This window comes from Atheta coriaria, unplaced genomic scaffold (genome assembly GCF_025399875.1).
Source record: "Atheta coriaria isolate IRGN ID8LTWV9N9 unplaced genomic scaffold, Caltech_Dcor_3.1 hic_scaffold_8_pilon, whole genome shotgun sequence".
NCBI lineage: Eukaryota > Metazoa > Arthropoda > Insecta > Coleoptera > Staphylinidae > Dalotia > Dalotia coriaria.
The window spans coordinates 5,172,750-5,189,005 of NW_027045450.1; the positions used below are offsets into that span (position 1 = coordinate 5,172,750).

Below are 16,256 nucleotides of genomic sequence, written 5' to 3' on the forward strand. Positions count from 1 at the left end.
GTTACCAAGCTGGCAGGGGTGTGGAGGCGGCTTGAAGAAAACTTCCGATTGTATAATTTCGTTGCGGGTAGAAAAGTATCGCAATTAATTACGAGCGTCGCTCGCCGCCGGCTTTTTTGCGTGCCGCAAAGACGTTCGACTTTTCGCGTGTGCGCAACAGTCATTCCCGGCGCCTCCACCAAAAACTCCTTCACCCAGCGCAGTTTGCGTTTGTGCCATTGCGTTGTGTCTTATTCTTCTCTCCCAGCGCCGGCAGCCGCAGCGGCAGCAGATGAACAATAACTTATGAGGTCGCAGTTGTTAATTAAGAAATTACTGTTTCAAACTTCACTTATAATTCCGTTTGAAGATTGTTTCTGGTTTTAATGGCGGCGCAGCAACGCGAGCAACTTCCCTAAGCGCCGTAAATCTTGTTTCGTATCATCGCGCGAACGCAAGTATTATTGAAATATTAATTTTCACCCTCTCACGCAAGGGATGTATTAAAGTTTAAGTATACTTTGGATTAAAATTTGAGATTTATCTGCTCAGGACGGATAAAAATTTGTAGTGGAAAGAATTTCAGCGGATAAGCGGTTGAAAGTGCTTGGAACAGTTTCATTTAGATCTTTAGGGGTGATATTCAGACGAGGAACAGCAGTTTCTTAATTGGTATGATGTCTAAAGTCATAAAGGGGTTGTTTTTTTAGTGAAAATTTAAAAAGAAAATTTGTAAATGTTTTTGGAGAAAATTAGGTATAAAAAGTATATTTAAGGGTTGAAAATTTAAATTTAAAGGTTGGAATTGTGAAATTTTGGGGGTGAAAATTTTGAAAATTAAAAATTTGAATTTTGAAATTTTGAAATTTGAATTTTGAAATTTTGAAATATAAAATTTAAAATTTTGAAATATAAAATTTGAAATTTTGAAATATAAAATTTGAAATGTTGAAATATAAAATTTTAAGTTTTGAAACATAAAATTTTAAATTTTGAAACATAAAATTTTAAATTTTTAAATTTATGGGAAGAAAAATTAAAATTTAAAATTTGAAAATTTTGAAATTTAAATTTTGAAATTTTTGATTTTTGTTTCTTCTTATATCCTTGAGAAAATTAGTAGGTTTAAATGCATGCCTTGGAGGGTGTTCGCGAGTGTTTCGCACATGTGCGTTATTGCATGCATTTGCATCTCGTTCTTGATCCTTCGCCTCGCGAGAGGGTTGTTCGGCTGCCACACATGTTACAAGCAAACGACAAGTGACATATTACGTCGGGAGCATTAAATGAAATTCAGCAGCGGAAAACGTTTCCACGTTTCGCAACAATTCCACCGACTCGAAAGTGTTTTTATTCACGTCGCACGAGAGAGAATGGAAAAAACACAATATGTTGGCAGGATAACGTGGAAAACAAGATGGAAGGCGTGCGTCGATAAAACAGAGCTTCGACTTACCGACAACGTGCAGGAAGCCGAACTGCGTCTTGGCGACGACCGTATTTATCTGACACATGTACCGCCCCTTGTCCTCCTCCTGCACGTTACTGATATGCAGGAACCACGTGCGGTGCTTATCGTGCGTGACGCTGATGCGAGGATTCCGCGTTATCACGTGATTGTGTACGGTGAGGATCGCGGATTGCTCGAAGTGCATCCAAGCCACCTGAAAACAACAAACAACACACAAAAGTCAGAGGATAAATTTCAGGACATATCAGGACTATTAAGATTACAAATCCTTAAACATACGAATACACAAATCTTAGAAGTAAAGAAATGTGTGGATGGTTTAATGTTTTATTTTATCGTTTTACAACTTAATCTTTTTTTTTTCTTGTGGAGATTGCGTAAAGTTTCCGTATTAATCCTCGATAATATTAATCCCCTTGTGATTTATCACCTTGTTAAGTCCTACGGCTGCGATTTGGGAATTTATGTCGTTCGGGTTAAAAGCAGTGGAAAAATGAATCGCCAGGTTGATCTAATCAAAGCCGGGGCCGTTATTAATGAGTTAGTTAGGAGACACATATTTCAGGCGTCGTCACGCATCGCGGATGGCTAATTTGAATTTTTAGATGTTTTTCGCATAATCTTGTTAGGCGAGATAAATTAAATTTACGCCGTCTTTTGACACTTTGTGCCCATCGTGCCGTGTCGCTGCAGTCAGCCAGTCAATTATCTTTTATTTTTTCTTTGCCACTGGGTTTTTTCTCTGTAAAATTCGCAAAAATTGCAAAAATGAAAAAAAAATCAGATTTTTGCAAAATTTGAGTTTTTATGAATTTTAAAAATTGAAAAAATATTTATTGATATAAAATTTATAGGTCTAAAGAGGAAAAATATTATTTTACAATTTTTTTCCAAAAAATTAATTTTTTGTATTTTTTTTCAATTTTTTGAAATTTTTTTCTAAAAATTTTATTTTTTGCAAAATTTTCAGTTAAAACAAGCAAAAAATTATACAAAATGTAATAAAAGCGTATAAATGTATAAATTAACAATGCAGAAACTGTTCGAAAACAGTTTTTAGGTCAGGTATAAGTTTCGCGCGTCCGGAATGCAAAGAAGGCAAACTCGGTCGACGAGACTTCGACTTTGGCTTCGCCTCCAGCTCGGACTATTATTACGAAACGTGAAACTCGCATCAAGTCGACGAAAACATCTAAAAATTCAACCAAATTCAACTATAAAACACACATATCCGCTTTATATGCGCCGCAGCCGAATAAAAATCGTCATTAAAATCGCTATGCACAAAAGAACGACTCACATCGATGTTTTACACTCGCAGTGAATATCGATAACTGTGCCAAACTATCGCAAAACAATGCTATGCATATGTTACATAACATTTTTGGTTATGCATGCATATATTGACATGCTACACTAACGCCATCTATGATTAAAAAATCTAAAAATGTTTGAGAATTTACAAGTTGAAAATAAAAACATGTTTAATACACGCGTTCGAGGACGAAATTAATTGTTAATAGCGTAAACCTGTTGAATGCCATATATATATAAATATGTATGGGTCATTTCGTGCGTTCGACGGCACGCGGCGTCGAGCGAACATAAATATAAATGCAAATGCGGCAAATTGACCGAAAAAAACCAAACCGGAAAAAAGCGGCCTGCAAAAAAATAACGAACGTTTTTCTGACAGATTTTAAACAAGTTTTTTTTTTCCTGCAGTGATCTACTTCAAAAATATCAAATGTTGTTTACGATTCCGGGAAAGATAAAAACTGCTGACTTTCGAGGACAAACAGGGGACACGAAGGACGAAAGTAAGGAGTGAAAGTTTTCTGATAGTTGCGTAAACATTAATTTAATTTTCTCCTGTCGCCGGCAATTACCAATATTTGTTTCTGTTTGTTTTTCCGGTTTTCCGGTTTTTCGGAAACTCGCTACGCAGTTAATTTCCATATCTTGGCTGTGTTCTGATGAATTATATAAATTTGTTTGTTTGTTTTGCAAAGAAAAAGACACCACGTGACTTTGTGCGTCGGTTTATGATTGTGTGCAGTTTGACGAAATGGCTGATAAAAAATATACGGTCCATTTGGGATGAGCCATTTCATTAAATTATCGACGTGCGTTTTCCGCCACACACACTGACACAACGATACAGTTAACTAATACATGTTTGTGCATATTGTGGAGGCGCCGGGCAGCAATGTCCTCAAACATGTTTCCGTTCGATTTATTCGCCGCTCGTGTATTGGTGCGCGCTCGATTTCACATATTGCAAATTGTGATCCAGGATCACGACGAACACAAGAAAAACATCCAATCAGCGAGCAGCGACAATAAAATAAAAAGTGCATTAACTAAAACGAAAACTTTTCAGCGGATCATAAACATTTTAGTTATTATCCTAGAACAAGATCAGGATCAGGATCATGATATAAAATTTAAATATTAGTTTTTTTTTGTTTATTTTGATTATTTAAGATGTTTAACACAAAAAGTTTTTGTTTTACGTGCAAGGAAGAAAAGAAAACTAAGTAAAAGTCCTGCCAAAGGATGCGTGTACAAACACGAGTCCTGATTTGATTAGCTGATGGCCTGCCGGCGTCGTAATCAGTCGAGTCATGTTCCCAAACACAAACCAACTCCTAGTGATCCTAGTCTCACCGCATTCAACCCCCTTGGTTGTACATAACCCTATTTCACCCTCGTCCTTTTCTGCTCCTGCTGCGAAAAGAATGCGGACGATAATAACACGAGCATAGCCGCACGAAAAACACGAATGCAAGTATTAAAAGTGTGCTTTCATCTTTCGATCCTTTAGCTCTCTATAAATAAGAGTAAGAGAGAGAGAGAGAGATATTCACATTCCGCATTCCAAGGAGGCGGCAAAACCTACTGGGTGGACTTGTGAGTTTGGTAAAGCTTAGAGGACTTTCGGCAGCTTTGAGCTTCGCAGTCGCAAACGTTGTGCTTTCATTCGATTCGGGTCGCGAGATGTAAGAGGGAGGCGGCAGCCGCCGCCGCCGCTCGTCGTGTGTAAACGCGGATAAGTGGTAAACAAGGTAGTAAATTTCCATCCGCGGCGGCGCGACGTATTCGGCGGCGGCAGAGAGAGTCGGGGGCGGCAGACGGTCCCGGTGCCAGCGGATATCGCACGCGGCTTTGTCTTGGCACGCGCCGATTCAATCCACCCGAATCGGAATCGATGTGGTGTCGCCAAATATTTTACACACCTCAAAACATACATAACCTTAAAAATTTTGCAATCCCTACTAATATTATAAAGTCCGGATGTTTGTTACACTTTCATGCAAAAACTACTTAACCGATCATCATGAAAATTTGTACACATATTCTTATTGGTCCCGGAATAGTTATAGGCTACTTTTTATTTAATAAAAAAAATTATTTTTGAAATAAAATAAAAAAATTGTTTAGCCAATAATCTGCATCGGCCTATATGACTACTTTAACGCCATCTAGCAAGTCGTGGGTTAAAGCTAGTTCTTAAAAATTGTTTATGAAATTAAATTACACGAAATAAAATAAAATAATTGAATTACGTTTCATTTCGTATCTTTCATTTGCATCGCTCGTTGAAAGCTGTCGGCTTGTCGACAAGACTTGTCTGGTTGTCTCATCGTCCTGTTCGTTATTGAATTATTAACTTCAATTAAAACGACGCGGCATTCCCCATCTACACAACCCTCAAAAACCACCCTTAGTGCAGTGTCGCGAGTCAGATGACAAGGCGGCGGCGAGTTTTTGTCAATGACGACACAATTACCACTTTTCGCGCTCGTGCACAAAGCGCGTTTGTTCCGAATTGAGTTGTTAATAGTTCCTGCTTGTCAAGGACCTAGTCAAGTCACATTGCAACAGATAAACGCAAAAATATTTCCTGCGTCTTACAAAAAAAAAAATCACTACGAATAGTCCTCAAGTCCTCAAGTTCTCAGAAAGATTCAAACTTTACGAACATTGTTCTTTATTCCGGAAAGTTTTTTTTTCGTCGTCTTGTGCTTTACAAGCGTCTTTACAAGCGACGTTTTTGTGGCAGGAGTGTTGCGAGATAACGCAAGAAGCTGGAAAAGCTTCGAAAGCTCAAACACTCCAACATTTTTTTCTCGGTGTCTCAATTTCGTTTCGTTGATTTTTTTATCGGATTTATCGATTGGCGAGCAATTTGGGCGATCACGTTAAACAGTTGGTATTAATTACATCACGGCAACTAATTAGTGTTGCTGGTAATTACATACTGTTATCCGGCAGTTTTGAATAGTGATGTGTTTATTTTACTATCACATTTCGGCTTTGTGTAAACAATTTTAGGCGAGTTGGGATTTGTGTTGAATTTGTGTAGTTTTAGACAAATTCGTTAATTTACGAGCACAGGGCTTTTGGCGGCCATTTTGCATGATTTACACTTTAATAATGACCAATCGATTGTAATTGTATAAGTTTTGAGCAATTATTTAATCAATCTAATCCTAAATGGATTTTTGTATGTTTGTTCTTTTATAACTTGAAAACCATTGAACCGATTGGCATAAAAATTGGTATGTGTATGTATTGTAGTGTGGAAAAGGTTTTTAGGTTATTTTCGTTGCTGTTCTCCGCTAGGTGGCGCTGCAATATATCAAATTCTATAATTTTGCTGAAAATTGGTTTATTTGTGTATTTTTATGAGAAGAATTCGATTTTATTATCAATTTCGTTGTAACTGCTCACCAGGTGGCGCTACAGTCAATTAATCAATGCAGTAGAAATTGACATAAGCTAGTAATATAATAAAACTGATAAAAGAAGCTAAAAACCAGATTTAATATGAAAATTTTCAAATCAAATTCCAACAATAATATTTTCATGATATTGTAACTTATTTCGTCCTGTTGTCATGCTTGTACAATTTTAGTTTCAGTTACATCTGTGTATGGCTGTAGTCCTGGCTGGAAGTTGAATGTAGTGGTCGTTACTCCCATCGACTTCCTGATTAAGTATTTGATCTTGAAGATATACAGACCCGGGGGGAATTGGGATTTTTATTATATCGCCTCGAACGCAAGTATTGGATGCGCATATGTTTCATGTGTGCGTGTTACGCACACACATCTACACAAACGCACTGTATGTATTTGTATGTATATGTATGTATATAAATATAGATGTAAGTTATGTGTCTGTGTGTGTGTAGAAGATTTTTTCTGCTCTATGTGAAGAGGGAAATAGTACGAAAACATCAAGGACACCGAGTCCGATTGCAAAGCAGGGGGCGGCAGCGTGTAGAGGCAGTAGAGGCAGATTTCTTTGTCGGATGTTATCCGTCTGGCATTTCGATTTTTATTCACAGAATTCCGAATGCTTTCTTATGCACGACGATGCAGAACTTTTTTTTATTATTATTTCCAGCTTGGTATTGAATAAATTTCGTTTCTTTTCGACATAATCTCAATCTTCAGATTAGTTACTCTGCTCTGTGTAAGTGTACAACTTCCGGTTGTATTGCTATGAGTAATGTTTATTTTGTAATTTATAAAGTTAAAAAAATTCATGTGTATTGAATGCATGAGTGCATGGGTGCGACATGTGTAACCGGCGGCATTGGCGGAGCGTGGGGCGGCTGCCGGCGGCGGCTGGAATCAAGCAATCGAACGACTCCCCAGCTCCGAGTGAAGTCATGTTCGAGTGGCTTTCGCCGGCCGGGGAAACTCGTGCCGCCAAAATCCACTCTTAAACTGCATCGAATCACAGAGAAAACACATGCATACGAATGTACCAAGTGGGAAAAATAAATTTAGTCATAGTTTCATTATAAAAAATTAAAATAAAAATTTCTTCACAAAAATATTAATTATAATTATAAATAATATATTTAATTTAAAAAATGTACTGGGTGGATGTTAAAATTTTGGTCATATTTTCCTCAAAAAAGTTAAATTTATTCATGTCGGAGTTTTGCTCAATGAACATTTGTCAAAAGCAGTTGGAATATGCCGTCGAGTGAAATGACCGTGTAATGAACTCAGATTAAAATATGATTTAAGTTCATTTTCGGCAGGTGCGACGGTAGCAGCCAGACATCGATCATACCACGCTTGAGTATTACATCGCGTTGAAGCGGTGTGACTTAATTAAAAAATACCTTGCACATTCACGAATTTCACCGAAAACCACGCTTTTGGTAATTTTAGTGCTGAGCGCGCAAGAAAATCACTATCATAGTGTGACATTGTGGTTAGGATGGAATTCGTGTAAAACTGAAAGTTAATAATGACGATAACAGGATGTGAGCATAAGTGCTGTGCATTCCTGAATGCAAATCCGACGTTCTTTACATTCTACAATAATTTATACAGTGTGTATCTTAAAAATAAAAAAAAATTAAAGAGCAATTTTGTTTGGAAATTTGAGAAGTAATTTTGTTATGGGTTAAATTTGTATCGAATTTCATCATCAATTTAAGGATTTTTTTGTTTTGTGTGGAGTTGGTTAGGTTATAGGTAGTTAGCTTGTTAGATGCGTTCTTTTACTGGTTGCCCGGCGCCTTCACAATCAATCCGACGGTAATACGTGGCGACGCGTGCGGCCGCCGCCGTCGACGCACGGCTTCAGTCCCAATCAACGCCGGGGCGTTTATTTGTGCGCGCGAGGGCCGTTTACAGGCGCACATTCTCGGTCCGTTCATCCCGCACACGGATTTACGAGCTAATCACGAGCGCTGGCCCCCAATCGACGAGATTATTAATTTGCTCCGTCGTCGCCGCACTACCATTGTCGGCAACCCATCTAACACGACTCACGTTTTAATTCGTAACGTTGTTAACGACTTCGAGCACAATCAAAATAAAAATACACCATTTTTCATTTTCTCAAAGAAAAAACAAGAAAATTAAAATAATTAAATACAGTTTAGGCGTTGAAGTTTAGCGATAAATAATAGAATATCATGTAAAACAGCTTTGGGTGAAAGAAATTTATAGATTACATGCACGTGGAATAACTAATTAAAATTTTACAAGATTGTGGATGGTGGAGGCGCCGGGCGGCGAGCGCATCTATCTATCGTTGTGGAGAAGTTGAGATGGGAGCCAGCAGCGGCCGAACGAGGCCACGAAACCACATTATAAACACCCGGCGTTGCTTTTCAACCGCCACCACATGGCCATTCCGGAAGTCTGCGTTTCTTTTAAATTTTCAAAATTTAAAAAATGATTTTTCTTAAAAATAAAAATAAAACATCAAAATGTGATTTAAAACACATATGCAAATGATTTTTAATAAACTGCACGTTTCGATGATAGAATGAGGAATGATGTGTCGTAGTAATCGCGAATGCTATAAATCAACCGCCCCCTTTGCTCACATTTCCAATAATGCAAGAAAACATTCAGAGGGAAATAAAAACGTGACAGTGAAAAGTGTGTGACATCTGTGTTCATCACTTAAAAATAAAATTTTGAATTTACAATAAAAAGCATAATAAAATTAGTTTTTCTTTTAAAACCGGAAACAATGTTGTAAAATCCTTGCCTGCATCCAAGGATATTGCATTACGAGAGTTTTCGAATCCGTGCGAGAAGTGGATCGTAATTAAACATCAGTCGCTGCCGCAACGTGAAGCACAAAATAAGCAACCGGAAAAACCGAACCGGAAAAACTCCAAACACAGCATACAACTCAACAACAGGAGAAAAAGCGTCGCGTAAAACACGCGCGCGCTCGTAAAACGAGCAAAATTCCACATAACGCAATTCGGAAAATTGTTTTTCTCGTCACAAATTTTAATTGTATCGTCCAACTTTCGTCCTTGGAATGCGCGATGACAGCCCGAGCCGGGGCCGAGATGAGTTCGCAACTCGTTTACGGCGACCACCCACGAAGACGTCGCCCGGCAATATGTAATTCTGCACGCGGCCGCTTGTACACTACGTGCGAAACCGGAAAACAGGAAAACCGGAAAGAGGCAGCTTGTTAGGAATTTTAAGGTTAGAAAACGCTTGTTACTTCGCTCGCTTGATTACAACGTTGTCGTTATTAGATTATAAGCCCTTGCACGAAGTCATCCTCATCCCCTCATCCCTTAGAAAACCACCCTCTTGACTCTTGACTCTTGATTTTTCATTCTAAGGGTGTTTTTTTTGTTTTGCAACAAATAATTTTTTGTTTTGAGAAAAAAATTAAAATTTCATGTGTGACCGGATCAATTTAGTGAATTAACCCAAAATGGCGGCCGAATGAATAATTATAAGGGATGTAATTTCGGGATGATAGTCACTGGTGATAATGGCATTGTTCGGCTTGCTAACTGTTTCATGAGCGGTTTGCGCCATCGATTGCTGCGGCGGATAAAACGCGGCGAGCTTTCGAGCTTTCGCGGTACGCGCGCATAATGAGCACCCTGACATTCGGCGCTGCGAGGGATCGACACAACTTTGCACTATGCGGCATGTAAATTTCCAAGCGAGCGCAACATAAACATAAACAAAACGAAACGCTATCGATTACCACACTTGCAAGTTTTCGCGCTTTGAGCTTTAACATGCATTAGGAAATTAAACAAGCAAACATCGCGCGTTTATTTTTTTAAATTACAAAATATAACAACGGATTAATATCTGTTTTTTGTGAGAGTGGTGGGGGTAAAAAAAGTTCACTTGTGTCTTGCGTCTTGTTCATCGGTGTTGAGTAAATGGAAAAAGTTCGCATGGATTATCAACGCTCCGGCTTCACAATATAAAAGCTGTTACCTCTAAATGCCTGCAGATTAACGGAGAAGGGGCGGATTGTGTAGCATCCCTCTCAGGGAGAGACGATTCCAACAGCGTCTTTCTTCATCGGCGCAAATTACGAATAAACGAAGTGAAGTGGAGCTTTCACTTCGAGTTTACTTCGGTTTACGTTCGGGAAACTTGTTTTCATGACTTAAGCATAACCTAAATGTTTTCAAAATTACAGAAAACTGTAATATTATTTCTATAAATTACAGGAAACTGTAATATGTGAAAAATTAACCTCAATGAATCGAGAACAGGATAATATTTTATGAGGTGCGATGAGTGAAAGGCAATGGCTGTAAAAGAGTGAATAACGCAAAACCCTTCCCCCGGTGCTGCGGAAGAAGCAAGCGACGGGCCGAAATCAACGGTCGAGAAAATGAGGTTGCGATGCTGTGGAGCGGATAATGGAAGATGCGCGCCCTCTCCGGATGACGGTCGTCGACGGAGCGCGATCGCCCGTTTGCCTGCCCATTGTCATCCATGCATGCGGAGACGCTTGTCGCGCTGTGTCCACCTCGACGACGGGGTGGAAAGAGGGTGGAAAACCAAGAGGAAAACCACGACCAAGAGACAAGTTTGAATGTTGAAATGGCGGAATGTTGAATGTTAAATTTCCAAGTAGAAAATAAGAAAAATCTGCGCTACGCTATGAAGGGTAGTAAAATTTTCATAAAAGTTTTCCATCAACTCGTCATTATATTATTTTATTCAAATGTGTAAAACATATAAAATAAATTTTTAGTTGATATTTAATATTTAAGGGATGATTTTGTGGTGGTTTTAGTATTCGGTATGATTCTGACCTTTGCGGCCACTAAATCCGAGAGGTATTCATATTTCACAACATAATAGGGTCGAATTAGCGGTAAGTGTATCTAAGTGGTGATAAACCCCGAAATTAACTGCGCAATTCACCCCCGATGAGACCCCAAAAAATTTAATAAACCCAACGCGTAAATCAACTCAATTTAATGGACAAAACACAAATGTTTCGCATTACAACAATTAAAACAGGTAAAAAACATCATTTAACCAAATTTTACTGCTATTGGTTTAGAACCCGCCGTCTGCTACTAATAAATTTAACATTGGACGCTAACATTTTTGATTTTATCGATAGTTCAACAAAGTTTAGATTAATTATAACTTTTTAATAAGGTTATAGACTATCAACAAGTTAATAATCAATTTCAACCCTTAACTCAATATTACAACCCTTAAACTTAAAACTACCCTTATTTTCTTGATTTTATAATTTATCATTCATGATCCTAATTCTTCACGCATAATTTAACCTTAAAATTTGATAGATATCATAAAATCATCAAATCATCAATATTGTCACTAGATTTAAGGGTGCTGAGGGGTTGATGTCAGGTTGTTAGCTGTAATATAAATGAAGACCCATAACGCGGAAAAGCCGCCGTCATTCATCACCGATCTTCAGTCTGTGTTATTTTTTTCTTCGTCAACCCTCTCAGCCGGCTGCAACCCCTCTTGACGTTTTTCGTAATCTGTAATTACATTCGACTTTAAAGGCTTCGCTCATACGCGCAAACGCTAAGTAATTACTGCGCGCCACGCACGAATGCATGCGACTCATTAAAAATGCGAAAACAGGACGAAAATCAAAAGGATCCGTATGCATTACAAATAATCATACAAGATTTTAATTTCTTTTATATTTGACATTTGTTTTAAGTGTAGTGTAGACAAAAAATATCCTGAAAATAAAAAGTTTTAGTTTGGTCCTTTTTTGTTATCCTGATGGTTGTGTCTCATCTTGTCGGATTCGACACCCTGCGAGCTTTTTTTTAATACATCAGACACGTCGAGTACAAAGAAATTTTATCCACCCAGTCAATGCTGGAAAAAGCTAACGTTAAGGACTGGTGGAAATCGTAGGACATTTTCCACTTTGCGACCAATTCGACGGATATCTTCGATTGGGAGCGAAAAAACGAGTTTTTTAGCATCTTGAATGTCGTTTGCGTGCGAAGGATGCTCAGGACGTTTTGTCCTGCGATTGCTTTGTCTACGCGCAGAGTTTTGGCGTCGGGAAATTTAAAAATGTAAGGATTTACAGTTTATGATGTGTTGAATTAGGGATTATTAAGATTTAGACGTGAAAACATGTTTTTTTCTTTATTTAACAAATTAATTAAAGGTATTTTAATTAAATTTTAGTTTTTTTAGTGAAATCAATGTTTTTTCTCTAAAATAACGTTATGACTTCGTCTTAGTAAGTAAAGTGCACTTTTGAGCACGCAAAATAAATTTAATGTAAATTTATGATTAATTTATGTATTAAAATCAATTATTTGTATTAAAATTATAGTTTAACACTTTAGTCACGGCCTGAAGTACTTTAGTCACGGCCTTAGTCGTTCGTACTTAAATGTCTCAAAATCGTTAAAAATCTGACGCTGTAAAGGTGAAAATAAAAAATATAGATTTTACCTCATAATTTAATACAAAATAAAACATTTTCCCAAAAACAAATTTTTTTTCTCAACACCCTGTATGTGAAAATCTGCATTTTGCATATCTTCGTCGAAATTCAAAGCACACACTTGTAGGAAACTAGGAAGCAGCGAGTTGGAGTTTGTCTATTTATCCACCGTGATTTGAGAGTCGCAGCAGCAAAAGACGCGCTTCCACAACCACCCCTCGAGTATGTGCGGGCCCGACTACGGGGGCTGCTGCGCGCGCGCTCGTGTTTGCTTACCTTGTAGCTGCCGAGGTTCTTCACCGAGCAGGCGAACTTGACGTTGCGGCCCGCCGCCACCGTGATGTTCTCGATCACGTCGGTGAACTCGGGCTCATCCACCACCGCTGAAACAACACGCCGCCATTAATATCTTATTATTGCTGCATTAATGCCGAAAACAACCGTTAATTAACGCGAAATCAAAATTTACATTTTCATTTTTCTACATTTAAACCCACAAAAGATCAAAACAAAAAAAAGATTTTTAAAGTGTCACATCCCTACTAATATTATAAATGCGAAAGTCCTGATGTTTGTTACACTTTCACGCAAAAACTACTTAACCGATCATCATGAAAATTTGTACACATATTCATAGTGGTCCCCGAATGGTTATAGGCTACTTTTTATTTAATAAAAAAAATATTTTTTAAATAAAGTAAAGAAATTGTTTAGCCAATATAACCTCTGCATCTGGCTATTTGACTATTTTAACGCCATCTAGCATTCCAGCAATGAAGCTCAAACCTAAGTACTATAGTACCATCACACTGTATTATCACACTGTATTACCGACAGCTACGTCAACATCAAATCCAATTGACTACACTATGGAAACTGTACACTATACTTCCATAGACTATACTATCAGCCATTTTAAACTTCCCGCCATTCTACTTCATTGTTACTTCTTCTGTGACTACAGACGCGTACGGAAGCAACTTCATTATTTTAGATATTCGCGAGCGAAGCCAAGGGTTAAAGCTAGTAAACATCTAAACTTGTAAATATTTTATTTATTATTTTAAACGGTGTTAAACATGTCGACTGTCAACACATCACACTAGACATCCCTCTAGATGAAGGGTGGTGGGTTTGGAGAACGTGTAAGTAAATTGCGGTTTATGGAACTTGATGGGTTATCGATCGCAGGCGCTACAGCTGCTTGCATCCATCCACCCCCGAACTACCCCTGCGCTGTAATGAGATAATGTGTTTCCTGCTGGCGGGTTACACATCCAACGCTTTATGTTTTCCTATCCTTGCAGGAAGGTGAATAACAAGTTAAAGTCGTCAATGCCTTGTTAGATTATAGCTTTAACAGCTTCCACAACCCCTGGGAAACATTTTATTACGTAAAAAATTAAATATACATTCGTGGAATGTTTTTGCAAGATTTTAGGGGTGTTTTATTCACCTTAGAAGCTTTGCGTAAATTTTAACATAAGAAACCGCATTGTGCGTTGTTCCCACCAAAGTTTACGTCGGGTAAAAGCTCAGACAATACAAATACAGATGTACTCGTAGATTTAAACAACCCTCATCCCCTTCGGGGGGAAAATTTTAGAAAGTATTCTAAGTTGTTTTAATATATTAAAATCTTCTATGTAAGTAAAATAAAATTAAACTTTTTTTTATTTTTTTTTTATTTTTTAGGGGTAGTTTTTTGTTAGGGGTAGTTTCTGAGGGTGAAATCTTAATTTGCTAATTACATAATTGCTTTTAAACTTAAGATCTTAATGTTTTGGTTTTAGTTTTGGTTTCAGTTTCAGTTTCCGGTTTTCCGGTTTTGGTTTGGTCTCACAATTCGCAAGATCACTATCTGCTTGGGTGGTGGTAAAATCGCCCGAAGACACGGGTATATTTTGCGCCCAGTTAGCAGACGGAATTTTCAATTGCATTAGCGAAGTTCGTCGCCCAAAGAAGAAGCGACGCCCAAATTCGTATTAGGTGATATTACTCGTAATTGGACACCATTATGCATCTTCGCCGACGTTACTTCCGGCGTTTTCCACTCCCCCAAACCATTACTAACTACCCTTAACTATTAGTAACCTTACTTTTGATATTTACTCATTAATTAGTGTAAATTTAAATTAACTCAAATTTTTATCACAAAAAATGCAAAATTTTTTATTTAAGGGTTGAAAATTTAAAATTTTTGTGGTGGCGCCATGATGACTCGATGTCTCTACATCCTGAACGATTTTTACTTGGCGTGGCAGTGTCTCCGAACGACCCTAGCGTGTTGTCGGTGGATTCGCGACTTGGGGACGATCCGTCATATTTTTTATCATCCCCTACGAGCACGCTGGCGCACGTTGCGCACCTTATTCCTCAGCGCGTTAGTTTCCCGACGATTTTCCTCGGCTTCCTATAACTTTTCTTTGCGCGCTATCTCTATTCCTCGAATTGCGTCTCGGCGAGCAGGTTTTTTCATCGTTATCGCGACGGGGGTGCTTTTTATCCGCGACACGATCCGCCCGCAGTGCATTTTGCGATTCACCACCAAGCACATTGCAGGTGTGGCGAAAGCGGCGGCATGTCCGGGCAATCGAGATTAATCCTTGCGCACGCGGTGCGGGGTGAGAAACGGACAGGGGGTGAGATTGCCCCGTTGGGGATTTTAAGACGTGACACTAGTCACCAACCACGTTGAATCATCAATGTAAAAATGTATTTATTTGAAATTTAGTAAAAAAATGTTTTTTTTATTTTTTATTTGATTTTTCATCCCTTTATGCCTTCAGGAAAGCTAAAAGTTAACTCTCATCAAGTTTATTGAGAGCGCCATCCCCCACGTAGACAATTTACCGCAACCAACTCATGTACAGCGTTGCGTAGTGCCCGTACGCAGCCACCCCTTAGCCCGGCGGCGGCACCAACGCGTCGGCAATAATTTTTCAGTTTGTTCACCTCATTTAATCCGCCGCCGGCGGGCATGATGGATTTTCATCAGCATGTCTGCGAAGATGCGCGTATCTCCCGTAATGGGACAATATGTCACATATAAAAATTCCAATCCAATGTTAGAACACATTATGTGCGGTGAGCACGTACGCATTTCACATTTTGCGTCCTATTCGCAGAAAAAAATCCAAAAATTTTAGGTTCGAATTTATTTTCAGGTCGTTTACATCAAGAAAAACGAGGTTTTTTTGTGTTTTGGGGTTGAAAAGACTAATTTCGGTAACTAATTCAGCACCTTGCGAATTATACGCCCTCGGACCGCAGAAGCTCAACACAAAGTTAGTTTAATAAAAAGCGCAAACAAAAAATACGCGCGCCGAGATGAAAGTCGAGACGGCAATTAAATAAGAGAAGGTGTGATTTGTTAAGTCATAAATATTTCATGAGCGCGCGCCCCGACATTAAGTCGACACAATGCTCGGCTACAAGGGTTTCGGAAACGCTGGAGCTTTTTACTCCAAAAATATACAGGATACTTTAAAAAAAAAAAAAAAAAAATCTAAATTTTACAAAAAACAAAATATTTTTTTTAATATTAATAAAATAAACAAATTTTAATGTT

General features: G+C 38.2%; 1 protein-coding gene and 1 long non-coding RNA gene across 3 annotated transcripts in view; both read right to left on the reverse strand.

Moving 5' to 3' along the window:
- Positions 1–16,256, reverse strand: part of LOC135797505 (uncharacterized) — a 131,024-nt gene that overhangs the window by 49,032 nt on the left and 65,736 nt on the right. The gene's annotated exons all lie outside the window — the stretch shown is intronic.
- Positions 1–16,256, reverse strand: part of LOC135797132 (lachesin-like) — a 63,130-nt gene that overhangs the window by 18,382 nt on the left and 28,492 nt on the right. For both annotated transcript variants that reach the window (XM_065309344.1, XM_065309343.1), the window contains exons 2-3: positions 12,962–13,068; positions 1,436–1,643 (exon numbers count right to left, since the gene is read on the reverse strand). In XM_065309344.1, coding sequence (XP_065165416.1) covers positions 1,436–1,643; positions 12,962–13,068 — 315 coding nt within the window. The remainder of the gene's footprint in view (positions 1–1,435; positions 1,644–12,961; positions 13,069–16,256) is intronic.